The sequence below is a fragment of the Limulus polyphemus genome, unplaced genomic scaffold (assembly GCF_000517525.1).
Source record: "Limulus polyphemus unplaced genomic scaffold, Limulus_polyphemus-2.1.2 Scaffold1433, whole genome shotgun sequence".
Classification (NCBI taxonomy): domain Eukaryota; kingdom Metazoa; phylum Arthropoda; class Merostomata; order Xiphosura; family Limulidae; genus Limulus; species Limulus polyphemus.
Genome location: NW_013667043.1, coordinates 7,538 through 34,996, shown reverse-complemented (window position 1 = coordinate 34,996; position 27,459 = coordinate 7,538). Strand labels below are relative to the sequence as shown.

Below are 27,459 nucleotides of genomic sequence, written 5' to 3'. Positions count from 1 at the left end.
TAGGTGAATGTAAGCATTTCCAAAAATGGAAAGAGGTGGGCAGAGCCACTGTGTTTGATTTAACAAACGTAGTGATGTCTCAGCAAATAGAAAATATAGGAAGTTCTTGTTTTATATTCTAGCTTATCAATATCGGTAATACGAGGTTCTAATTGGTAAGAAACTGTAGACTTGGTATTTGGACATCACAAACATCTAATCTGAACCAATGCTGCATTCAGTATACCATGTGATACACAAAAATATTGTCACCATCAAGAAAGTTCATTTTGTAAATTGTGAAAAGTAAATATTGTAATTATTGTTCAACATAAATGCTACATTGAAATTAACTAGCCGTGACCCGCAAAACATTTGCAGTAGTTTTATTGCCCTTCGCATGAATTTTCCTTAATCTATCATTTTCACACATGCTATTTAATTTCAGGCATTATGAGTTAGATTGATAAATCTTGGTCTCTTTGAAAAAATTTTACATGATCAGACAAACAAGCTCATGTAGCCATAACTTTATTTAATAAAACTACATGTAAAGTAAACAATAAATGATAGTAGTGGTATTTATAACAGTGTACTGAGTATGAAACAAGTATGAGCATTCAGTGTATGACACGGTTTTACGAGTTGAAACAAAGACACTCTAAAAAATGAAAAATAAAACCCATACAAAAGAAAAAAAATAGCTAAAAGGTGTTTATAGCAGTCTATACAATGAATCAAAGCTAAGTTATTGCAAAGTAAAGTAAATGTGGTTTTGAAAGAACTGCATGTGCATATTTTAGACCTAAATAGATCAAGAAAGCCAATAGAAATTGTATTTACTGTAATGTTCATTTTCTTTTAGGAAATTACATGTGGGTTAAGTTGTATTTGTATCATGATCACTTTGTATCACTTTTATCATGATGACAATGACATTGTGCCATCATGTACCATACTCGTTGCATTGAATAGTTTGACTAAGCAAAAAACAAGTATGATGATTCTGAATTTAAAAGCCAATGTGCAATCTGGATTCCTTGGGCAAAGACCATTCTAACAATATGATATTTGTAGCATTTGGTCAAGAAATTTGCAAAAAGTTCTGAATAGACAAATACGAGCATACTATTTACATAGATTTTGAAAGCAAGCTAAAATTCTTATACAAAACAGACTTGCTAACCATTATTATGATAAAGGTTAAACTTTTTGGGTTAATTGTTAGACTACATCAAGTTTACAATGCCATTGTATGGTTTCATGTTATCGATAATTCATGATTATGTTGTATATTATTTTTTCATTCCACTTGGAAATTGTGCTATTACTATTGTTTAGTAAAATGCAATGCAAAAGATGTGAAAGATAAAATAATTTCAAAGAAAGAAGTCTTTTATATGCTGATAAATAGTAAATGGATTAATCTTTAATGAACCAACTTAATTTGACGAGTTTATATTAAATTTTGTTTTCAATAATGGAATATACTGCAATAAATTAAGTATTGAATATCGCTTATGTGTTGAACTTTTGCTAATATTTGAGAAGTATCAAATAAAATAATCTTGAGTACAGAAAGTAAAAGTTTATAATAAATTTGTATATCAGAATTTGAAATAATAGAAAAATAGTTGTCATATTACAAAGTACACTCATGTTACTATAATTTCATGAAAGTGCTCGTTATTTTGGATTATTTTATAAAAATTTACAACAGATACCAAAAATTACTGAATTTTCATGAATATGCTTATAACATTATATAATTGCATCTTATTTTTTCCTTATATGGAGATAATGAACTATAGTTAATGGGTGTGAAGATAATGTTTTAGTTATTAAAAACATAAAATTCTTTATTCTGTATTACTCAATTATATGTTTCATCAATTACAATATTACCTTTTTTCCCTGTTTATCTATTAACAGATGAGCTAGACAGTTACATGTATCAAACTGTGGGTCATCAAGCTATTGGCCTTTATGCAGAAGCTATGGGCATACCTTTATTTCGTAAAGAAATTAAAGGAACAGCACTAGACCAACGGAAGTGTTATGACCCTACGGAGGGAGATGAAGTAGAGGATCTACACGAACTGTTACAATTAGTCAAGGTGGGCTATGTTTTTTAGTTAACTCATTGATTCACATATTTGCCTGTAATAAAATGCCATGAACAGTGTTCATAGCCAGATTTGTGAAATCCTGAAAAGTCATGTAAAATGAGCTCTTTAAAACTTCAGCACTGGTTATCCTGTAAAAAATGGCTGTTTTTAAGACATGGTCATAGAAAAGTGAAGCATCAGTTTCAGTGAAATGTCCAGATGAAATTGACTTAATTTAAAAACATTAAAGAAGCAAACAAAAAAAGGTTTGGTTAATGGAATCAGGTTTGTTTACTTTTCATGTTGGCCATTATGAATAATTTTTGATAGTGGGCATATCTAATGAACAAATATGCTAGGAAAATGCAAGTTTCATAATATATTTTAGGATTTGAGAGTCTAGAAATTTGGGTTCTAGTAAGAGTCCTGGAAAGTCCTGCATTTCCTTTTGAAGTCTCTTTATGAACTCTTCATAAATTGAAATTAGCTTTTGTGAACATAGTTGTTATGTAGATGCATATACACATGTAATATAACAGTATATTAGGCGACAGTCTATTTGGCTGAAGGCCAGCTCTAAACTTCATGCAAGAAAAATGAAGAAAACATGCTATAAATGAAAACTTTTACTTTCAAACAACTGTCCAGGTTAAAACTTCTAAGATTCTGAACAACTAAACAATTAGTTTTTAATGTGTCTGTGAGTAAACTCTGTGAACAAGTATTAGAATGTCCAAGATGTGAGAAAGTTGTTGGATGTCAGTATTCTCCCTCTAAAACAATTACAGCTAACTAAACTAAATTTATTTTTTTTCAACAAAGCTCAAATTAATTTGCATGTATAGCATTCACCTCATCATTAGGTAAACCATTTCAAAAGTTTGTAGCTAAAAAGCAAAGTAATTCTACCTAAAAGCAAGTCTGGATGTCAACTTCTAAAACTAATACTTATTATTACTCCTGCTATCCATCTCTGCTTTTCTAATTTTGTGTTTCCACTGTTTAAACAGACCTCACAAAAGCAATTGATGCAAATACTGAGTAATTTTATAAACATTAGTTATATGTGGTCTTAGCCGTAGCATAGAGGCTCATAGAATGGCTCTGAGTTTTTAAAGTACAAAGTTTTAGCTCATAGCTCTGTCATTTCATGACCGATTTGAGATCTAATTACAGTTTTGGACTTAGGAGGTCAAACCCTTTCAATTGATATACTTGACAACACCCAAGGTCTCACATATTAATTAATGTAATTTTGCCTAAAATAATTTCAATTTGAGGGTAGGCTGGTAGAGATCCTAAAGAGCAATCAAAATGAATCACTTGGTATTGCTGGCACATAAAAATATAGCTAATAAAAAGGGAAAAAGGTCTCATAGATTAATTTATTATAATCCTGCCTCAGAGAATTTCATGTGCCACGTCTATTGAGGATTACTAGAGTAAATTTAATGTTTCCTTTTAGCTTACATTTTATAAACCAAGTATGATTTTATTATCTTGTTTCTGCACATTTACTAGTATTATTTTATTAAAATGAAGTTCAACACTGAATACTTTGTTTCTTTTAATAAAACGTAGTAGACTCAATTATAAGATATTTGTTGAATGCATACAAATAACTTGCTGAGCAATTTGGCAAAGTATAATAAACATGCAAATATTCAAGTTGTCAACTGTCAGTGTGTATCAGGTCAGTATATTGTTGATAACTTGATTATTTAAAATCTTTTTTATTATCCATGGAGTTCTGATAAAGAGCTTTCCAAAGTTAAGCTTTTACTGTTGTTTTTAATTATGTTACCCAAATGTATTTCAATGAATTAAAATAAAAATGAAACCTAGAATTTGTGATTTGAACATAAACTTAATTTTTTATTGCATCGTAAGTTTATATAAATGTATGGCTTACACTTTATCCTCATAGCTCATTCTGAGGACATGTAAGTTTAAGGAGATTCCAGGCATTGTAAACTTTAAGTTGAACTGTAATAAAACAAAATTGATTAAGCTATTTTTTATCTACCACTATTAGAAAGAAGTACCAATTGAGGGAGTTTCAGTTGGAGCCATCATGTCTAACTACCAGAGGGTTCGAGCCTTGAATGTGTAAGTTTAAGAGTATCAGGTGTTGCTTCATTAATCCTCAAACTACCAACTTTTTTTATACCATTCACTATTAGTGTGGTTGATGTATTACATCAGTCAGTATATGAAACTGAGTAAAAAAAAAAATTAAAATATATAAGGTATCCAAGCAGTGATTAATGGGATTAATTGCAATATTGATGGTATTTTTATTTTGAAATTTTGTGCATCTCAGATGCCATTAAGTGCCCTGTAACCAACAAAGTAAAAACAAATGCTTAAAAAGTGCTGAGAGTTTGGTTATGAAAGACAGTTAATTTCGAGTGTAAATAAAAAATCTGATTTTTCTCTATATTAAAACACTTTTATTTTGATATTTTCGGCACTCTTACTGGAGCCTTTTCTTCTCTGTCCTCCCACCCCAGTGGCACAGCGGTATGTCTGCGGACTTACTATGCTAGAAACCGGGTTTCGATACCGTGGTGGGCAGAGCACAGATAGCATTGTGTAGCTTTGTGCATTACTTCAAACAAACAAATATTTCAATATTGTAGAATATGTAATTCATTACAAAGGAATTAACTGCTGTCTTGTCAGTAGAGTTAAAGTATAAACTTATAGTAATATTCACATTCTAAGTTTGCATAAAATATTCTCATGAATTAAACAAGACAGTCATTTTGGTAAAATCTGGCTTGTCTTTTTGACAATAAAGCTGCTTCCTACAGATGTGACAGGTTGGGATTGACAATGTTGGCATATCTGTGGCAACGAGATCAGGAAGAATTACTACAAGAAATGATTGATTGTCAAGTTGAAGCCATTCTAATCAAAGTAGCTGCTCTGGGTAAGACAACATTTCATTATTGAAAACATAAAATAATAACTTGTATTGCATTAAAAATATTATTTTATAAAAATAGTTGTATTGTTGGAAATCTTAAACACATAATTTGGACTACACTCACATTTTATAGAAATCTTGAAAACATGACAAATTTTCTGTATTTTTGTGTGTAAATTACTAACTTGTTTATAAAAAAAAAAAGCTTAAATGAAATGGATGTGATTAAACGTCATTTTATAAATACAAATATATGTATAAATTTATGCAGAGACATATCTATATATCTCCAAAATTTCATAAAACTAAATCAAAAACAAACAATGTTGCAATTAAAGTAATGGACAAATAAAATTAGGGGTACAGACTATAATGCAAATCTGATAAAATATACAATAGTAAGTGAGTACCTGAAAAAGTATAACCCACACAACATTAGGGAATTATTGAATTCAACCTCCTTACATAGCATGTAATTTGTGAGAAAGAAAAGGAAAAAAAGGAATGATTAGTAATAGTTGAATATTTATTGTATGTTTTCAATTAATATGTATAATTATGTATGGAATAGTAAAGTATTACACCCATTATGAAATGTATAATGAAGTATTGATTGTTGTAGTGTAATAAACATAAATTATGTACTGCAGATGTAAAATATTGATAGTAGTAAGTCAGAATGAGGTACTATTTGTGTTGATAGGGAGAGTTTAGTAAGAGAGCTTTGTATTATTAATGCATTTGCAGTTTTTTCTAATGTTACAATTTTCATATTTTTCACAGTTCTTCTTGCTTCCTATAGTCATTAACACAAATATTTATATTTAAGGATTAGATCCTACGAATCATTTGGGTAAAACACTAAGAGAAATATATCCACATATGATCCAGATGGTGAGTATATATAATATATTTTTGATATTAGTGTGATTGTTAATTTGTTTAATGTATTTGTTGTTTACATACAGAGCCCAGTAACTTTTAGTAGTTTTGATACATTCTATTCTAGTGACTGATGTATTTTTTGTGTTCTAAAGTACATATTTAAAAGATACATTAATTTTATTTTGACACACAAACTTGTAAGGCTCAATGAGGTGTGTGTTAGAACATCTACTTCGAGTGCAAATATGTGCTAAAAATCTGTTTTTATATATATTTTTTAACAAAAGTAACTCAAAATGTAAAAATTATGAACTTCTCAGCTTAGCCAGCTTCAGTAAAATAAAACTTCTGAAATTACACTCACTCGATCTCCATGAAACATGACACTCAGATCAAGTGCTGTTCATTTTAGCTCTATGGGTCTTTTTTTAGACCCAAATACAGCTTAGTTACTAACCCTGTAAATTATAGTGAAATTCTTTGGTATTGATATAGTAATTTTTAATTTTTTGTTATTTCAAAATGCATATGTAAAACCCAAAATAATTATTTTGTTTTACATTTTCCATGTGCAAAATTTGATAAGGCTTACAACTTATGGCAAGCATCAAATGAGTACAGAGTCTGTAACTAGAAGAGATAATTGTTTTCTATACTGCTTTATTTACTGTTCTGTGTTTTAAGAAAAATAACTGAAATTTAAGAAGTTATATGTAAATAGTAATAATGTATATACATATATAAATGTATTATAGCTGAAATGTTACTGTATGTTACAAAATATTGGTTTACTAGAACACAGCCAAGACAGGTCATTATGTAAAGACCAGTTTTATATTATTGGATATGGTAACATGTGCACGTGCGCCGCATCATTTAACTTCTGTAATGTTAGTCAGACAAGGTTGAAAAATCCAAAAAATAAAAATGATAAATTTTTATATATGTATAATGTTATAAGATTTAAGCTATTTAGACTAAACATGTGGTTTTGTGTTATAATTTCTAGTCATTCTAGAATGAGAAAAGTACAATTTATATCTATTTCCAACTTTTTTTGGTGGTTACGAGTTTGGTCGAATTGTCCAAACCCATACAGAGATACATGAGTGAAAATAACAGATAAAATATAAGGTTTTTTCTAAAAAAAACATTTGATAATTATCTGGAGGCTAGAAAAGCCTTGCATGTGCAGTTTTAAAATTCTTAGATAGTCAACCTTTGAAAAGAAAAATGCATGAACAAATCATCGCTTAAAAACATCTTAAAACTTAATAAAAAATCTGATATTTTGTTTACGAAAGCCTTGTTAATGTTTACTGATATTCTGCACAATTTTCTGAAGATACGCTTACTGTATTAAAAGTTACAGCATGAAAACCATAACAAGCACAAATTAGTTACGAGGTCAATCCCTGGTTCTAAGCCGGTAGTGGGAGAGTTAAATATTATGGAGATCTGTTGGCAATCTATGAAAGAGAAGATGTGGCAAGAGGGGTCTGATTTTGTAGTTTATGGCTCCGTAACCAAATAAGATTGTAGTCTATAAAAATTATGCTTTACTTAAGTGATGACAATGTTATAATGAGTAATTTACATTAAATTTCATACTTCTTGAAGAGGTGGTAGATAAATTAGAGAAAAAGGGGGTACCTAGAAAGCAAATGCCACATTTCTCATACCAGAGGAAATTGAGGATCTTTTTAAATATTGCCTTATCAAATTAAGAATTTAAAATTACATAATATTATACCATGATAATAAAGTACTTTAATTAAATTTTGAATGTAACTCAGTAAAACCTGACATGTGCAGAAAAGCAAACCAGTATGTAAAGAGTTAAAGGATTAAACAATGCCAATATTTGAAAAATCTACTTACTAAAGTAAGTGATGAAGTGATATTTTGTACATGTTAATTTCTCTTTGTCAGAATGTTTTTATAACCATGTTAGTGTATGATGTTAATGAATTTTTCGCCAGAAAGTTTATTTGAATTTATATGAATTTACAGTGTACTATGTAAATTGTTTCACTGATAATAGTAAATAGAAGTTTCATGATTGTACATTAACCCTTTTGCCATGGGAATCCTTTTCTATGCATAACACAAGGTTTTAGTGTCTTACGTTCAAAATGTTATTAAACTACTTTTTGTTTATGTTATACCAACTAGTATAGCATAAAATCTTAGCTAATAATTCATATTTTAATAGTATATAAGTTTTAAGTTCTTAACTCTTATAAGGCAATATTTAAAAAAATCCTCAATTTCCCCAAGTGTGACACACATGACACATTTTCTCTAGGTATTTTCTCTTGTCTATTTTATCCACCACATTTCCAAAAAGTACAAAATTCAATGTAAATTACTCACTATAAAATTGTCATTGCTCATAAAAACCATAATTTTTATAGTGTTCAGTTTTGTTGCCACACCCACCTGTCACATCCTCTCTTTCAGAATTTGTTAATAGTTCTCTATATATATTACCTATAACCAATAGAAAGCCAAGGTTTTCATCTATCAAATGATGTATTATATTACGTTGTGTTCTGAACAGATAATCATCAGTTTCATTGGTAGTAAAGGCTTCGTTCCCACAAGAAAGGTAATAACTAGCTTGGATGAATTTGTAATGGCTCTTGTTGCATAGTCACGTTATTATTCTTTGTTCTTTGGTGTATTATTTAATTAAATATAAGTTATTTTGTGCATTACTTCCATTAGTATAAAAAAAGTAGGGTTAAGTGTCATCAATAGTCGACAACAAAAAAAAAAGAATACCCAGGTAAGTACTTTATTTCTAGTTTTCTTGTTTATTTATTATTATAAAAGTAACTAACATGTAAAAATAGGGATGTCTTAGTTAAGTTTAGATTAGGTAAAATAAATAATAATAATATTTCACGAGGCATGCATGTGAGCAGCTTCGAGTAGCTCGTGGGTAAGGTAATTCAATAGCATAGTTATTATTCTTTGTTCTTTGGTGTATTATTTAATTAAATATAAGTTATTTTGTGCATTACTTCCATTAGTATAAAAAAGTAGGGTTAAGTGTCATCAATAGTCGACAACAAAAAAAAAAGAATACCCAGGTAAGTACTTTATTTCTAGTTTTCTTGTTTATTCTTTATTTATTATTATAAAAGTAACTAACATGTAAAAATAGGGATGACTTAGTTAAGTTTAGATTAGGTAAAATAAATAATAATAATATTTCATGTGAGCAGCTTCGAGTAGCTCGTGGGTAAGGTAATTCAATAGCATACCGTGAGCTGCATGTTCTCCACATGACTTACAACAACTTTTAATGGCACAAATAGTAGTTAGACATGATTCAAAGGGCAATAAAACAATAAAATTTAATTATAAGTAGATGTATACTGTTATGAGTTTAAAGCTACTTAGGATAAACAAATGTAGTTTCATGTTACACTTGAAGTCATTCTAGAAAGAAAAAAGGGTAATTTAGATTTATTTCGATTTTGTTTTTTCAGTGGTTACGAGGTCAGTCAAACTGAACAACCGAGTATAGAGCTAAGGTAGAAAAAATAACAGATAAAATATAAAGGTTTACTGAAAACAAATATTTGAAATGTAGTTAGAAGGTTTTAGAGATTACACAAATAAAATTTGAGATTTTTGAGATGAAGAAAAGTATTTTTAATCTTAATACAAAAATCACTTTGCACATGGACTATTCAAAACAAATACTTGATATCTTAAATAAATAGTATGTTTTAGAAAATTCAGCGTTCACATTGCATGAAAAAATATGCAAAGAATAAAAATTATTTTTCTGACAGAGATGAAACTAATGAACCGAGATCACTGATTCCAGGATGTAGATTAATTCCAAAAGATTGAACAGTGTTTAGATTAGCAATCCAATAAGCTTCTTTTATTTCTCTATTTGCTTTAGTTTTGAATCTAGTTTCAATGCCGATGAGAGTGACATGGCTAATGGAATGACTGGGTTGGTTCAAGTGTTAAGCAACAGGAAGATCTTTTTCGGTGTTAATAGAAGATTTATGGTTGTTGAAACGTTTTTTAAGAGTTGTTTGTGTATGTCCTACATATTGGTAATTGCATTTTTTTCACTGTATAAGGTAAATGATATTTTTTTGTTTCACAATTGATTTCCTTGGATATTTTAAAGTTTCTTTGATGGTGCTTGTTAGAAAATGAGTCAGTGGTCTTTATGAACTTTCAGGTTTGACAATTGGCTTTATTACATGGACGACAAACATTTTTGGGTGGGATGTAATTCACTTTTGTGTGAATAAGGATATCTTTTATAGTTCTGCTTTTTCGGAAGGAGACAATGGGAACTTCAGGAAATACCTGTTTAAGGTGATCGTTCAGTTGTAGGAGATAAAAATGTTTTTTTTTTCACAATTCGTGAAACGTTTCTGAGTTTAAACTGATAGGTAATAATAAGAGAAATTCTATTTGAAAGTTTAATATTGCTCTGATTTAGGATGTTTTTCTGCCTTTTTCTGTGTTGTTAGCCTTTTCAATTTATCTGTTGATTTTGGTATTTTTATATCCTCTTTGTAGCATAGTTTGTTTTATATCCTTTGTGTGTTTTCTGTAGTCTGTTTCATCTGAGCATATTTTCTTTATTCTAAGAGCTTGACTGTAGGTAATGGAGAGGGGTGACAGCTTTTATAGTGAAGGTATTGTGGTTTGTCTGTAGGTTTTTTGTACAAGTCAATGTGTAAAATTCCATCTTTTAGAAAAACAGTGGCATCAAGAAAATTCATCTGGATAGGCGAGTAATCACAGGTAAACTTGATTGTTTGGTGAAAGGAGTTTGTATGTGAGATAAATTCTTTAAGTGATTCAAGACCAGCTGTCCAAATGAAACATACGTCATCTACGTAACATTTCTATGTATGAGGTTATACAGGGCTTAATTGTAGAAGCTGGTTTTCAATATGACCCATAAAAATGTTGACATAATTGGGAGCCATTTTAGTACCCATTGCAGTATCTTGAACCTGAATGTAATGTTCATAATTGAATTTGAAGTTCATAGTTAAAAGCAGGCTGGCAAGATTAGTTACTGTTCGAGATTCTGATTGTTTAGAAAGATTTAATGCAGACTTTAGAGTTCCTAGGACTTCATCTTGTGGAATATTGGTGTAAAGGGAAGAAACATCCATCGTGCAAAGAAGACTGTTGGGTGGTAACTGTCCGTTAGTATTAATATCGTCTCTGATGTCAAGAAAGTGAGTAATGTCCTTTATGTAAGAGGGGAGGGTACATGGAATACATTTTATGTGTTGGTCAACAAAAGTGGACAGCTTTTCACTAGTCATGTTTATATTAGAAATTATGGGTTGGCCAGGATTGTTTGGTTTATGTATTTTGGGTAAAAGATAAAATATACCAGGAAAAGCTTGTCTGGGTATCAAATACTGAAAGGTCTCTTTGTTAATTTTACTGTTTTGGGGAAGTTCTTTAAGCTTATCAGTTATGGTCTTAATAAAGTGAGTTGTAGGATCATGTGAGAGTTTTTTGTAGAAATCAGTGTAGTGTCCTCTAGTTGCCGGTTAACTTCTGTGATATAGTCATCTTTGTTAAGAATAACAACAGCTCCACCATTTTCTGCTGGCTTTATTATAGATTGTTTAAAGCACTTCTTTCATTTTGGTTAATATTATTAGGACATTGCTTGGAAGATTTTAAGGTCTGTATTATGTCATTTTCTACTGCTTTAAAATAACTCTCTAAATTTGGTTCTCTGTTTGATGGAGGTGTCCATAAAGACTTTTCTTTAAAGTTTGATGTATTTGGATTTTCAGTAGGGTGGGTTTTGTTGTGAAAAAAGTCTTAGTTTTATAGAGAATTCATGCAGGTCAGAAAGAAGTTCGGGCTCATTAACATAGCTGTTATTTGGGCAGAAGTTGATATCTTTACTAAGAAGACTGAGTTCTGCTTCAGATAGAGAGTTATGTCTGAAAGATTAACAGTGTTGGAGATATGTTGGAAGTGTTCATCATTATCTGTGTGTTTTATGAGGTCACTGTTATTTTCACCAGATTTGTTAGTTTGAGAAGGCTTATGCGTATTAGGGGATGAAATGTTTTTAAACGTTTTTTTAGGCTGATCATTGTGAGATAAAGGGATTTTGGTAGTTTCTGGCAGACTGCTTAATGTCATGGTAATTTCTTTAGGACAAAGAAGAGGATTTGACAGAGTGTTGTTAGAAGTGCTTTTTGAATTGCTGTTATTGGTAGGAAGCTTATTTTTGTTATTCTTTTTGAGAAGGAATATATCAGTTCTCTTTGTAAACTTTTGTAGTTTTTCTTTTTCTTCCAGCGAAAGGTTGTACAGGTGATAATAGTGGAAAATTTCTTTAGCTAGAATATCAACAGAATGTTTTAGTCATGTTCATGAGTTCTAAGGAGGTGTTTTTGGGGATCTGTTGCCATTTATTGCAGAAGTTCTGATCATGTGCTCCTATTGTTATTGGTGCTTTTAATGTGAGACATTGAGGTATGTTTTGGTCTTTTATGTTATGCACTAATGACTTGGCATGTTGACAATGTTTTGTGCATTTCTCAGTGAGTTTTCTAAGTTTTTGAAATAGTTGTTTTCTGCTGTAATTGAGTGATTCACTGCTTGGTTCACGTTGAATGTTGACAGATATTGGTGTGAGGACGTCATTGTAATCGTGAGATAGAGGATGGTTAAGTTTGAGGGAAGGAAGAGGGAGTAACTATCTTCTTAAGAGTGTGGAGTTCATTGCTGGTCGTTCTGAGAGTTTATGCTAACAGATGAAAGACTACTGTGTTCTAATGAAGGTAATTCTACAAGACACTGATCGACTGATGAAAATTGTAGTGTGGAACATGTAGCGCTTACACAGAAGCATAATAAGAATGCTATTTGTGGAATGTGATGTTTTGTGGCTAGTCCTCTAGCAGAATTTGAAGGATCACTGTGAGAGAATGAATGAGTGTTTAGTTGGGTAGATTGAGTGATAGAGGTATTATTGTGAGAGACGTTGGTAGCTTCTGAGATAGGTAGAAATGTAGAATTTTGACAGGGAAGGGTAGAAGAACTACAAGAAGTAGAAATAGGAGATGATTGGGGTAACTTAGAACAGGAAGACAAGTGGGAGAATGCGTCAGTAAATAAAGTACTTGAAGTTTGAGGCCAGGGTAAAAATACCAGAAAAGTTGAGGTGAAGTCATCTTGTGCAAGAAAATTAGTGAGTGGTATTAGGTTTGTGTGGTTGATGAAATCAAGTTGGGGGTTAATTTTGAATAGGTGTTTGGTTAATTCATTAAAACGTTGAATTTTGTTATGAGTTGTTTAATTATTGTACTGTTTTGTGTGTTGCAGTCAGTGGAAGTGTATCTGTTCATATATCTATATATTACACTAGAGATAGCCAGTTTAATGTGTGGTCTGAGGCTGAAGATATGTGCTATTGTGTTTTCAAGTTCTGAGAAAGTCTTCAGCAGTCTTATCGGATTGTTTTAATCTTTCTTTGAGACACATTTTGAAAAAAACATGTTACAAGTTCAAACACATTTATAAAGAACTAATACTCATTGATGCTATCATCATGTCACTGTAAATTAAGAAGAAATTTATGTTTTCTGTTCTTATCTTTTTGTGAAATTTCATTTCTTTTGCTTTCAATTTAATGTGTGGTCTGAGGCTGAAGATATATGCTATTGTGCCTTCAAGTACTGAGAAACAGTCTTCAGCAGTCTTATTGGATTGTTTCAGGTCGTTAGTACCGAAATGAATGATCAGAAATCGTATAGATTCGAGAGGAGAACTGGTCATTGATGGCATCGTTTATTTTAGCTCAAGTGATGGATTTTGACAGGATTGGGTGTCCATTAATAAAGGTTAAATGTTCATGTAGGTACTTAAGCATTGAATCACCTAAAATGCTAATTATGGGAAATAAAAGAGTATACTTACCTGAAATGGGTTCATGTTCCTCACATGGTGGTACACAGAAATGAATAAAAAGCCTATAACATGAGCACTTTCGAAAGGTGGACCTTTCTTCTTCAGGGGCAAACTTGGAATGGTGGTGTAATTGAATGAGTGATGTATATAAAGGGGCTTTAGTGATATCGTGAAGGTCATCTGGTTTTCCAGGAAATGTTTAGTCTATTTCTCTATGTACTGTTGTAAGCATCTCATTTCTGGTAAAATGTAGCCAATGGCAAGAGTTTATGTGAAAAGGTGTTAGGGTCAAAGTGGGACATAACAGTGCTCCTGTCTTCTAATTCTTGGTCAAGCCAGTTCACTAGTTGTTTATTGGTAATGTATGGACACAACTGGCCGATATGTATGACGAGCTTTTGCATGTTTTTTGGCAGCTGTAACTTGTAATGGAATTATTTATTAGAAATAAGTACTCAAGCTAATGCTGCTCTCTCTCTCTAGTCAGGAAACACTATTTAATGTGTGGGCTCTATAACCACATTACATAACACTGATGTGCTAGAGTTCATCTATGGTAATCCATGGAACACTACTTGTGTACATGGGAATACTGTGATTTCTTCTCCCACTTTTGGCTAACCTTGGATAACTGACCCATGAAACATCATTTCACCTCTTGCACAGGCAAAATTGACTGATGACCTGTGCAGCATAAGGATTCTTATACAAGAACTGAGTTTGGCAATGACTAGTTTCATTCTTTGAGTGATGCCTCCTTGACATAGACAGAGTTACCTATCCATTCAGATCTAGTTTACCTTCATTAACTAGAGCAAAGTTTGCATGTTGACTGGCCTGAATTATAGTTTTGCTCAGAAGGTCTACGTACTATGAAATCTGCCAGGAGTTCCATCTATTGCAATTGTACTCTGAGAGGTACATACCATGCCCCACCTAGCCCTATCAAATAGATTTACATGCCCAATTTGTGCACCATTAGTTTCCTGGAGCATTATAGTTTCAGTTGAATCTTGTAGCTTTAACTAGAACCTCTACCTCACAACTTCTTAGCTGTCACCTGACTGAAGTGTCTTGGATGTCATTAACACATCATGGAAGGCACTCTTAGGGTCTTTGATCCTTGTGTAGTAGTCAGTCTTTATTCCACAGTGGCAGATCAATGATTGCTGTCAGCAGCTTGCCCATGATCCACAGTTGCTTCAACACGATGATTCTTGGTTCAGAGAGGCTCACCACTTCACTGTGGTTCATCTACTTCACAATTTGATATTTGCGGCTCCACCTGCTTGCGAGATAGCTTTTATTGGTTGGTGATATCCACCAATGGCACCTTAAATCTTTCCTCAGTATTCTTTGGTGGTTTTACCCAGTGCTTTGGTTGTGTTACTCTGGCTGGCAAAATTCAGAGTGTCCTATGCAAACCACCCCACTCACTCTCAGATTTGCCAGATACCACACCACTGCAAAAATCCTTAGTTGTTTGTGCTTTCCTTGCAATGAGGTTGAACCTTAGGGGAAAAGCATGAATGTCTGTTATGGGTAAACTAGACTTCAGTGGCTCATCTTCCTGATTCCTTGGCTTCAACAGGATAGAAATCATAGACCTTTGCAACATCAGCAACAGTTCAATGTCCAGATGGGGAATTCTCTTAGATGCAACAACCCTCTTTCTTCAGTGACTGACTCTTTGTCTTGGTTTTAAATCCATCAAAGTTGTAGAAAATGCCATTTCCAATAACACAAAGCCTTTTGAAAGTTAATAACACAAGTGTAAGAGTAATGTACGCATCAGCAGAAGACAGAAATCTCCAAAAACCAAGGTTTGAATCCTGGTCATGACACCAAAATTTTCATTTTATTATCTACTCTGTGGTGTATTCAGGTAAAACTGACTATTTCTAGAGCAATGGAATAGGTCCACTGAATAACAGGAGATCCAACAAAATATCCTATACTGTGTAATACTGTGTTTCACTAAATACCTGCATTCATGAGAACAAAAGAAGAGTTTGGACACATTGTAAAATACAGAAAGCACAATCTTTATTACTACACAACATAAATACAGCATATGTACTTGTTTTGGACTAGGTTACTTGTAATGGATTGGAACTATTCTTCTCAAACTGATCACACCAAGATTATCCATCAAACATTTTAAGTTTGATGTTCCCTATTCACAGATAACATTGGATTTACCCAGAGTGACTCCCACTACCCATGTGATTCTCATTCAAACATGTAATCTTAATATTCTCTCTGACTTATTATTAAGAGCACTTTTGTCTACATTCTTACATGACATACAGCATTACTGTCATCCTACCATGGACAGAACAAGTGTGGCACCAACGGAATGACAAAGGAACAAATACAGTTAGAATGAAGTCAATGTAATGGCTTTCTTGAACATTTTTTTATGTAATAAACTTCACATGCTTAAAATAAATGATAAATTTAGAAGAATATTAAATTAATATAGAAATTTATTTATGAATTTTAGTTTTTCACTAAACATGAACTTCAGTGAAGAAAGTATGACATAAGGCTAATATATGCTTTGGTTTGCTACTTCCAGTGCAGTTACAAAATGTATGGTATGTTTATATATCACAAGTTATGAAAATGTACTCCGTTTGAATTAAAAAAAAGTTTTTTCATTATAACAAAACTGTTTGACTTGCCAAAATGTTTAATGCTTTTATGCTAGTTATAAAACGAGAGCATTATCTTGTATATTATTCCTGTGTATTTTTTAAACTTTGTCCGAGAGATTCAGAAGTACTAGATATTTATGATTTACTTTCCATAGAAAGAAAAGTTTGGACTGAATGTGTGTGGAGAAGGTGGTGAATATGAGACCTTCACTTTAGACTGTCCTTTATTCAAAAAGAAAATTGTAATGTAAGTTTTATTATTATTATTTCTTTAAGTAGTATATGTCATTGTATATATAAGTTCTTTCATGGTCAAGCTAGCTGTTTGTAGTTTCTAGGCTGCTGATAAAATAGGTTTGTGTCAGGCTAGTTATTCTGGCCTCATATTGAAAGTACTCATTTAGTTATTAAACACAGGGAAGTTTCTTTAAAAGCAAAAATTAAACTTTCTTACCCAGTGCTAGGGACGTTACGTTGTCAGTACTTCTAGTTCTGTTTGTCCAACCATTCTTCTTTGTGATCTCACATAATATGTTATGCTGCATCGTATCTGTAAGTTTATTACTGGTGTTTTAAGCAATGCTCTTAGAACTTGGACAAAACAGTATACTTTTCAAAGAGGGGTAAACCCAAAACATTGGTAATAAACTGCTTTATTCTGGAGTTTAGTTATTTTTAACTTATTTTAACTTCTCCAGTTTCACTATATCATTGAAAATCTAATACTTGTTCATGTGGTTTTACCTACTTTCAGAAGACAAATTGTAAGAAAGCTTTTGACATTAATAATTGATACAGTGATACATTAGAATATTTCACATTGGTCTAAGTGAAAGATGTGATTTTTTTCTTATAGCAGAGAAATAATATGTTGGTGATAAATGCAGAATTATCATTATAGTGTTGTGGTTTAAATCTGGGGGATTTAATGAGTAGTGTATCATATAAATGTAAGGTAACTGATTAAACAAAATTACAATTATAACAGTTAATGTCATAAACAAATAAATCAACATTAGAAAATTATGATTATTACTGTTTTTTATTGTTCCAATAATCGCTTAATTGAAATTACTGTTAATCGTTTGTCATGAAATAAACAACTAATCCCAGTTAATGTTGACATTTATTTTTGTTTGACTATTCCAACAATTGATTAATCTCAATTACAATTAAATTAATTGTCATGAAAACAATAAGTTAATCAAAATTAGGGTTCTGATTATTACTATTTTGATTATTCTACCTATTTAAATAATCAGAATATTGCCATTACATCTTTTGTTGTTAAGCATAAAGCTGCACAATGGGCTGTTTGTGTTCTGCCCACAGTGGATATCAACACCAGATATTTTGCATTGTAATTGTTATTTTTAATTTATGTTTGTTCTTTTTTGGGCCAGCATTGTCTTGTTATTGGGGGGGACTCAGGACTCGAGAGTCTCGCGTTCGATTTCCATTTCTACTGCCCCCCAGTGGCAGCGGTATGTCTGTGATCTTACAATGTTAGAAACCTGGTTTCGATACCCGTGGCAGGCAGAGCACAGATAGCCCATTGTGTAGCTTTGTTCTTAATTTCAAACAAACAAACAAACCATTTCTACCTAACTTGCTTGCCCTATCTTTGTTATGGGAAAGCTAGTAACACTATCTGTCATTGTAACTAATTTTGAACTGCTGACTACTAGAGGGAAGGTAACATTTTTTTTTTTTTTGCATCTACAGGGGGAGGGAAATGTGAACCATAGTTTGAGGAACACTATTAATCTAATATAATTGATTACTGGACCCATCCATTAATCAATTAGAAAATACAACTAACTGCCCAGCTCTATTGTAGTTGAAAAAGTCATTCTTTCGTAGAAAGTTTTGATTGTTCAAGTTTTTTTTTTTTTTTATTATCTTTGGCAACTGAGCTGCCTAAAACCTACATCAGGTACTTGTTTTGAATTCAGATAGCAAAAGTTACTAATTTCTATAACTTGAATGCTTACTGATGATAAGGTATTTGAAATACAATTCACTGATAACACCTTTAACTGATATGAAAGTTTATATAACTGTTTGTTTTTCTTTCTGTACTGCAGAAAAAGAAGAAATTACTGAACTTTTTAATTTTAATCAGCTTTGTAAAAGATGCATGTCCTTTATGCTTATTTCAAGAAGACTACATATAAAAATTAATAAGTCCTAATATAATTTTGTTGGATTCATTATATATTTTCTTTATGTACTGTATTTCCAGAGACCAGAAGAAGACTGTGATCCATTCTAATGATGCCTTTGCTCCAGTTGGTTACCTGAAGTTTTCAGCAATGCATCTTGTTGACAAAAACAGAGTAAGGATGTTATTATTAGTGTAAAATAAAATGTCTTGTAGAGGTGTATGGAATATGGTAGCTATTGAAGGTAAAACTCCACTCTGCTTCCCATTCTTAATGATGAAAAATAATTAATTTCAATTTCTTGTCTATATTTCAAAACCATATTTTATTTCTGTCATAATGTGTTTTTTGTCGAGAAAGTGCTTGGTAGTTGTAATTGAATAGTTCACTTAATTTCCTGGTAAGATGTATTCTGTCATAATGTGTTTTTTTCCTTTTATGTGTGTCGAGAAAGTACTTGGTAGTTGTAATTGAATAGTTCACTTAATTTCCTGGTAAGATGTATTCTGTCATAATGTGTTTTTTCCTTTTATGTGTGTCGAGAAAGTGCTTGGTAGTTGTAATTGAATAGTTCACTTAATTTCCTGGTAAGATGTATTTTATTTTTATGTTGTTCATTTTTCAAGTTAAATCTATAATGTTAAAAAGTAAAGCTTTTGTAATTGAACTAAAATCATGTGAAAATGATAAAAACAATTCTGAATTAAAGTTTTGTAAATAATATTTTCTACTTATGAGAAATGTAACTTGAAATTGATATACAAAGTACATCATCTGTTTTTGGAACACTTAAACCTCAAATTTTCAACTAGTTTTTATACTGTTGGGCTACATAATTGTATCATGTTCAGCAGTTTTATGTTTTTGCCTGTTACAGAACTGGTCAAAATGTTTTGGTGAAATCACTCATTTTCTATACAAAATGCTTAGGGGACCACCAGCAATTAATTTGATTAATTGCAGTCTTGACATTTTTTTATGACTTGTATGTTATTAGGGACTGTATAACCAACAATGTCGTAGACTCACAAGCAGTTAAGTGCATAAATAATTTAGAAAATATCCATAAGCATTCTTTCAGTAATTCTAGAGCTAAAAAACTATTTTAACTTCTCTATTGTAAGCACACAGTAGTAAAAATTATGCCAGACTACAGATTTTTTTTTTTTTTTTTTTTATACCACATTTTTCTTGATTTGTCAAATAAATTTTTTTTTATACACTTATGATTTGAAATCTGTAATGAGCATGTTATTTTTTGTTACTTATACTGGGACAGTTGGTTTCCTATGCTTAGCCAGCTTTCACCATTCAAAACTTATTTGAAATTGTGTAATGATACTCTGCAAAACCAAATTGTCAGTGATCAATAACCTTATTTTTGTGCTTTCATAACTGGATTGTTTTGTATAGTATATGGTGTTATAGATATTACTTTTCATTAGCTATATCACAGATTCATAAGTCAGTAAGATGGGAATTCTTCAAATAGCTTTTCAGCTTTCTTCATAGACATATAGTTTGTTCACCTTGTTCCATAAATATTGAAAATTACAGCAATTACTAGATAATCATGTTTAACTTTGTTCATAACTAACTCATAAAAATATCACATTTCAGATTACACTTTAGCTACTGTCCTGTTAATCATAAGTGTCACACCTAGTATTCTGAACACCTTAAGGTGTGGAAGCTGGCCTTGTGAGACTATTTTTGGCAGAACTCAGTCTTTGCAAGTAGAAGACCATCCTTGTCACTTCTGACCTACATATCAAACAGTTTATCCTTGGAAAGATGTTCTTATATGTATGATAATGTTTCTTTCATTTTGTATATACCCAATATCAACGACTGCAGACATTTTTCAGAGAGTACATCAGTCTTATTCACGTTGACCGTTTTCATGCTGAACCTTTGGACTCTACAACCTGTTGAAATGTATTGGGTTGTTTCACTGTTTGAAGCAAGCATTGTGTGACAGCAAGATAAGTTTTTTAGTTTGTGTGAGGGCAGGCCAATAACAGGTGAAAGAGCACTGGTTATTTATATATATGCTCTTATAAAAGTAACCTGTTGGTTAGTAAATAGCATTTATGAGTTTCCACTGATTTATTTAGGCATAAATTACTATTAATGTCTGTCACACTTTTGTCACAGGCCTTGAAAAAATTGCACTTTTGTAGAATGCTGGTTACACCTCATTTGTAGTAAAAATAGTATTTGGGTTTTTACACCCAGTAAGTAAAGGGGATCCATTATATTCCTAAATCCTCTGTCTACAATAGCTAATTATGTAATTGTATTCAGGTGAAAATGTTTTCAGTTTCAGAATATGTGAAGAATAATTTATGGATAATTATCTCACCAATCAGCAAGATGTTAACAAAAGATCTACACAATGTATTTGCCAATAGATACAACCATCATTGTTTTGACAAGTGGTTGCTGCTTATACTCTTTCTTTGGAAAGCATACTCTACAGTTTTCTGTATATACAAATGCATGTAATTTGAAACTAAGACTACAACATTGTTGTTCCCTTCTGCCAAACATTTTAGTGTTATAGGACAGGTATGGTTAGCTTTCTGTTCTTGGTCGCTGCTATGTCCAAACCTGAGATGTAGAAGAACAAAATTGTCTATCAAAGCAGAATGAGCCATATATATTGATCTTCAGGTCATCAAATTAGGACTTGGTCATTCATTTAAATGTAAAGTATTTGCCATCATTGGTTTGTTAGAATGACCAAAGAATACATATATTCTCAAAAAGATCAATCACATCCACTTTGTTGTATTTCATATGGTTGGCCTTTGCATCCATCACCTGACATCAGTCAGTATAAATTGTTTTCTATCCAGCAAAGATGAAAGTACCATGGTTCTCAAATATGTGAGTTTGTGCTTTAAGTGGTTCAATACTCATGTGAATACATTTTGGGTACACAACCCATTTGATATAGTGTGGCCCATTGACATAATGTTCAGTTTTAAACATTTTGGTCTTGTACGGACTGGTTTACTCAGGAATTGATGTGGAGTAGAGTTGGGCAGTTAACTTGGTTAATCAATATGATTGATTACATTAATTTGTGTCATATACATTAATCATTAGTCAAAATAATGGTTAAATTCATTAATGTAACAAAAATAATCATTGTAAAAAAATTAGTGTTTCCCATTATTAATGTCTTCATTATTCCAACTACCAAAGTAATGAAAATATTGACACTCTGATTTCTCATTATTATTTTTGTTTAATTCAAGGTCGTCCAGTATAATCAGTTAGTGTCATAACTCCCAAAAATAATCAGTTAATCAAATTAGTTGAATGCATTTGCTTAATGAGTCTGATTAGGAAGTTTCACTAATCACCCAGCTTTAATTTGGATGAGAATTTAGGTTGGATCAGTTCTATTAGTTTCACTGTCATCTGAAGGAGATTTAACAGGTTGACAAGTAGTACTGTTAATGGCATTTTGTATAAATGACAACTTCAGCAGGAGTTTCTTATCTCTTTAAATGTATGTTCTGAATTCACCATTATGTTTTCCTGATATCTGTCTTCTCTCTTTAGATCCACACTTTACTTGGTATATGACACATCTGTGAATGTCTCACAAACATTACTTCAGGGTGACCTTTATAAACCACATAGTGAGAAAATTAGCAAAAATCTATTGGCTTTATTGAGCAAGTTGCAATTTCATTAGTTACCTTTTTTACATTGTACACTTGCATCACAGGGTTTAAATTTTTTGAAATATGGCAAAAAAGATTGATCTTTACACTTTAGCTTTATAGTTTTTATAACAAAAAAACAACAAATGCCTTCTTTAAACAGTATGGCCTCTTAATATTTATTACATCTCAAATGAAAAATAACATAATGAAGATTAAAGTTGTTTAAAGATGTCAATCTGATTTTTTTTTTTCAAAAATGTATAAAAAGTAGGTAAAATGATGTTAAACTGGGCATAATGCACAAGTGAGTGTCTCCATGGTACTCGGGGAAGAAATAAGGATGTGGGAATACACATGGTACCAAAGTAGGTAAAATGATGTTAAACTGGGCATAATGCACAAGTGAGTTTCTCCATGGTACTCAGGGGAAGAAATAAGGATGTGGGAATACACAAGCTCATTCCTGCAAATATACCTGATCATAGTTTCATTACATGTGAAGTGCTTGAATAGTAAATAAATAACTTGGCCAATAATTATAGATGAACCTTTCATCTTGTGTACCTATGTTTTTTAACAAATTGATTTTTTTTATTACTTAAACTACAGCAATATTTTTCGTAACTTAAGAGAATGTAAAATGTTTTAAGTAAAATAATTTATGAAAAGTCTTTATATGCAACTGTATGAAAGTTTCTGTACCCTTCAATTTAGTAATAACTTTCTTTTTGAAACAAAACAGAAGTTAATTGAGGTAAACCTCTTTTTATGTAGCCGTACTGAGGCATAAAGATTTTTATGCATTATTTCCTTTGTAAATACTTTCATATTCTATAGAAATATTATGTAAAGTAAGCAGTAGCAGTGTTATCAATATCTGTTGAATACAGCTCAGGTTCTCTGAAGAATATATAGTAGGTTATCGTTGAATGCATGTTTTCATTGTAGACAAGATAAAGAATAAAATACACCTTTATGCGAGAGCATATATTTGAAAACGTTAAACTTCTTTTTGTAATATTGATTTTCAGAATGAAAGGATGACTCAACAGGAATGTTTAGCAGGACTTCCAGTGAATGTAAAAACATAGATGTAATTTCACTGTACAATAAAGAAAGTTTTATAATTTTAAGTGCCTTTTTTCTTATATGTTTATGATACTGTTTGCAATAAACATATTAAGAAATTGGATAAAATAAATCCAGCAAGAAATGTTGTTTCTAATTACAATAAATAGTAACATCCTTATTCACATTATCCATGCCATTCAAGTACATTGGTGCTCAAGGCACAGTAAAACAAAATTTCATTTTTGTAATTGTGATTTAGTTTGCTTCAAGTAGTCTTATTTCCAATAATGTGAGTTCATTTGTGAATCATATACAATGCTATTATAATCTTAAATTTTTGGAATTAGTTTGTGATAAGTAGACTTCATTGTTATTACATGAACCCTTGTGACAATTGATTCTGTTGTCACAAGTTACATAAATACAAAGAAAGTGTAAATCAGAATCTTTCATTCTTGAGTTCACTATATAAAAATTGTTAATAATGGAGCAATGTTCAAATCTTATTTTAAAGATTTACTGCTTTCAGAGAAAATAAAGATACTTGTATGTGTGTTCTGTGAGAAAATAGTTTTAATGATATGAATTCTGTGTAAGACTAATGATTTTATTTTTAGTCTCTCCAACTTAAGTGGGTTGTTTTGAGGATTTTACTTGATAATCATTAGTTTCAAGCTCAGAGTTAAAAACAATGTGTAAATCGTCCCTTAGTAACTTATACATTGACAGCTAGATGGTTGTTTTCTTGACTTTGTCAAAATACAGTTAATGGTAAATGTCACCACGTGTAAACAGAATAAATTCCTCTTGAATCTTCACACCATAATCACACAATAATAAATCTAGTTCTTCTTGTTAACATATATTTAATGGTAAATTTTCATCACTATGTAAGTTATGTAAATTCCTCTTGAATCTTCACACCATAATAAATCTAGTTCTTCTTGTTAAGATATATATAATGGTAAATGTTCATCACTGTGTAAGTTCTTCACACCATAATCACACACTAATAAATCTAGTTCTTCTTGTTAAGATATATTTAATGGTAAATTTTCATCACTATGTAAGTTATGTAAATTCCTCTTGAATCTTCACACCATAATCTCACAATAATAAATCTAGTTCTTGTTAAGATATATTTAATGGTAAATGTTCATCACTGTATGTAAGTTAAAGAAATTCCTCTTGAATTTTGACCCACTAGGCCTGGGTCTTTTTGTCAAGGCATACTTCATGGTAAAACATTTTCATCATAGGCAATCAGAAAATATTCCTCTTGAATATTAACAAACAATTCATTAAGTCTTTCCCTCTTGTGAAGATATATTTAACAGTAATTTTTTGTCACTGTTAGAGGCTTCAAATACTGAAAGTGGAGGAAAAAGTACTGAAAAACAAATAAAAGTAATACAGTTTGGATTTCAGCAAGGGAGAGGAACAATATATATATATATATATGTGTGTGTGTGTGTGTGTGTTAATCTTCTGCAGGGGAAGTACCTTAAAGGACACAAGAAGTTATACCATGCATTTGGAGAAAGCATATGACAGGGTGCCATAAGAATTAGTATACTGGTGCCTCCAAAAGAAAGAAGTGCCCAAAAAGCTAATCAGACTAGTGAGAACCACTTTTGAAGTCTGTTGTTCTTTAACTCCTCCGGAATATATTTGACCAACGATTCTGTGTCCAGCTCATCGGTGACTTCAAAACCAAGAAATTCTTCATGAACTTCTGATTCATTATAGTACTGAAGTATCAAACTCATCTGCTCTTTTTGGGTGGGTCTTTAGTTTCATCGATTAAGATTGAAAAGTACTGATCTTCTCTTATTTCTTCTTTTATTTTGTCCAAAATTATGTCACTGAGGATATCCAAAATGACATCTTGTACACTATGGTGAGTATATTTGGCATTTTTAGGTCCTTCACACTATTGTTCATTTAGGATCTGGGAAAAAGTATTTAAGAAGTTTAACATTTCCAAAAAGTTTCCTTTAGTTTCATCCGTGTCTCCTTACCGAGGACCCCTCTGAGCTATGTTTTGGACAGCCGTAACTTTCAATGTATGTGCAAGTATTTTGATGTATTCCTTTTTTTTTTTCCACAATCAGCCACTGGTTCTAAATAAGCATTATAGTTGCACACGTTGTTCAAATGTGCATCAAGCTGCTTGTGTTTGAAAAACTTATTGTTTTTTGGATATTCACCCGTACATTTTTTCCATGTATTGAACCCTTCAGACATAAAAGCTTACTCACCTTGATATTTAGCGCCTGTAGTAAAATGACAAAAGACAACGCAGTAAACTTTGTCAGTAGATGCGGAATATTCAATCCAGTGATATGCTTTATACTTCTGTCGAGTTTTTAGGTACGGGTATTTCACCTTCGGTGCTTCTGGCTTGGTCCACCTGTCTCCTTGACAGATTCACCTTCCTGGGAATCCTGTGATTTGCGAGGATTTTTTGCAAAATTTTCTGATATCCATTTTCTCAGTAGTAAGACTTGACGTGTCTACACACATATGTAGAACATCAACTTCATGTAATAATTAACAACAGTAAAATTTATCCTTTAAAGATACCCGCGATCTCTTGACCTATAAACTTGAAGAACGACCTCGTAACAAGTGCTGAGCGTAAAGTAAAAGCACCGAAGATAGCTTGGTACACAACATGCTCGTGTTTGCTTACCGTAAAACCAGTCTGAAGACCTTATTACGTTTCTAAGAAAGGCAGGCCTAGGCCTCTTTTCAACCTATTTTCGTGGGTAGTATAATGTGTCATCGCTTAGACAAAGCATAATATTTATAGTCTTCGATATTAGTTACAAAGCTATCAAATAGAAAATCAAACCCTTCTTACCACGCCCACCTTTCAGAACTTGCCAATAGTTTTCTCTGACTTTTAATCCTATAGCATGTATAACCAATAGAAAACCAAGGGTTCTGCCTTTGAAATGGCTTATTATTCTACTTTCTTTTTTGTGTACTTTTTGTTTCAGTTTTACTTTTGTTTCCCCCTGAGACAAATCGACCGGCTTTGCTTAATTTCTAACGACGTTTGTAGCATAATTAGAAAGCCAGAAAAACTGTGATAGTTATGGGAGATATTCTGCTTTTTGTACGTTATTATTATGTGTTCTTTCGAGCATTATTTAGTGCAGTAGTACCATTAGTATAGAAAGACAAGAGTTAAAGGGAATACCTATTATTGTAGGATACATCTGGGGGACTTCTAGCATACAGGAAAAAAATCCTTTTAGAAGGTAGTGCACGTACAAACGCGTTTTGTTGTTATACACATTACATTTGCCCTATGTATGTAGGATTTTTTTTTGGGGGGGGGGGTAAACTGGGAGCAAGAAAAATTTGAGTGGGCAAATACCCCCTGTAGCAACTGCTCACATTAGTATTTTCCTTACTTAATCTTGTATTAAACGTGATTTCTATTTTAGGAATAGGTAGAGACTACTTTCTCCCTATTTTTATTTACGAGTTAACTAGGTGAAATGGGTAGCCCTATTCACAATGTATATAGTGGTGGATTCTTCCAGCCATATTGATACATTTTGCTGGTATAGATCTAACTTCATCTAGAGAGAAATGCTGGTTTTCATCTGTTTTGTTTTAATTTCACTGACAATTTGTCTTTGTGGATCCAGGCTCTTTTTTTTTTTTTCGTTCAACTCAGCAAAACACAGTTTACTGAACCTCTTCTTACATTAAGTTTAACTATTACCAGAAAGTTATCACTGGGCCTGAGAATACAACACTGTAAGGATGAATTTTGGTGTTGTCGCCTCAGGATTTGTTTTCCTATAAATTTCTTTGTTTTCTTAACATTTATTTTTTCTGTGTTCTAATTTCGCTGTCTACATAAGTTTGTGATTTGGTAAAATTTGGAAATGGTATTATCCGGATGAAGGACTTGTGTGCGAGAGGAGGGTGGAGTTAGTCGTGGTTCGTGATCTAGGAGAAGTTTTCTCCTGAACATCGATTTTTCATCAATGAACTGAAAGGACATGTCTT

General features: G+C 31.8%; 1 protein-coding gene across 7 annotated transcripts in view; it reads left to right on the top strand.

Moving 5' to 3' along the window:
- Positions 1 to 23,489, top strand: part of LOC106463540 (diphthine--ammonia ligase-like) — a 40,691-nt gene extending 17,202 nt beyond the window's left edge. For all 7 annotated transcript variants that reach the window (XM_013923585.2, XM_022391076.1, XM_022391072.1 and 4 more), the window contains exons 3-9: positions 1,912 to 2,096; positions 4,123 to 4,196; positions 4,904 to 5,022; positions 5,849 to 5,913; positions 16,664 to 16,755; positions 18,754 to 18,847; positions 23,388 to 23,489. In XM_013923585.2, coding sequence (XP_013779039.1) covers positions 1,912 to 2,096; positions 4,123 to 4,196; positions 4,904 to 5,022; positions 5,849 to 5,913; positions 16,664 to 16,755; positions 18,754 to 18,847; positions 23,388 to 23,447 — 689 coding nt within the window. In that variant the 3' untranslated portion in view covers positions 23,448 to 23,489. The remainder of the gene's footprint in view (positions 1 to 1,911; positions 2,097 to 4,122; positions 4,197 to 4,903; positions 5,023 to 5,848; positions 5,914 to 16,663; positions 16,756 to 18,753; positions 18,848 to 23,387) is intronic.
- The last annotated feature ends 3,970 nt before the right edge of the window (positions 23,490 to 27,459 follow it).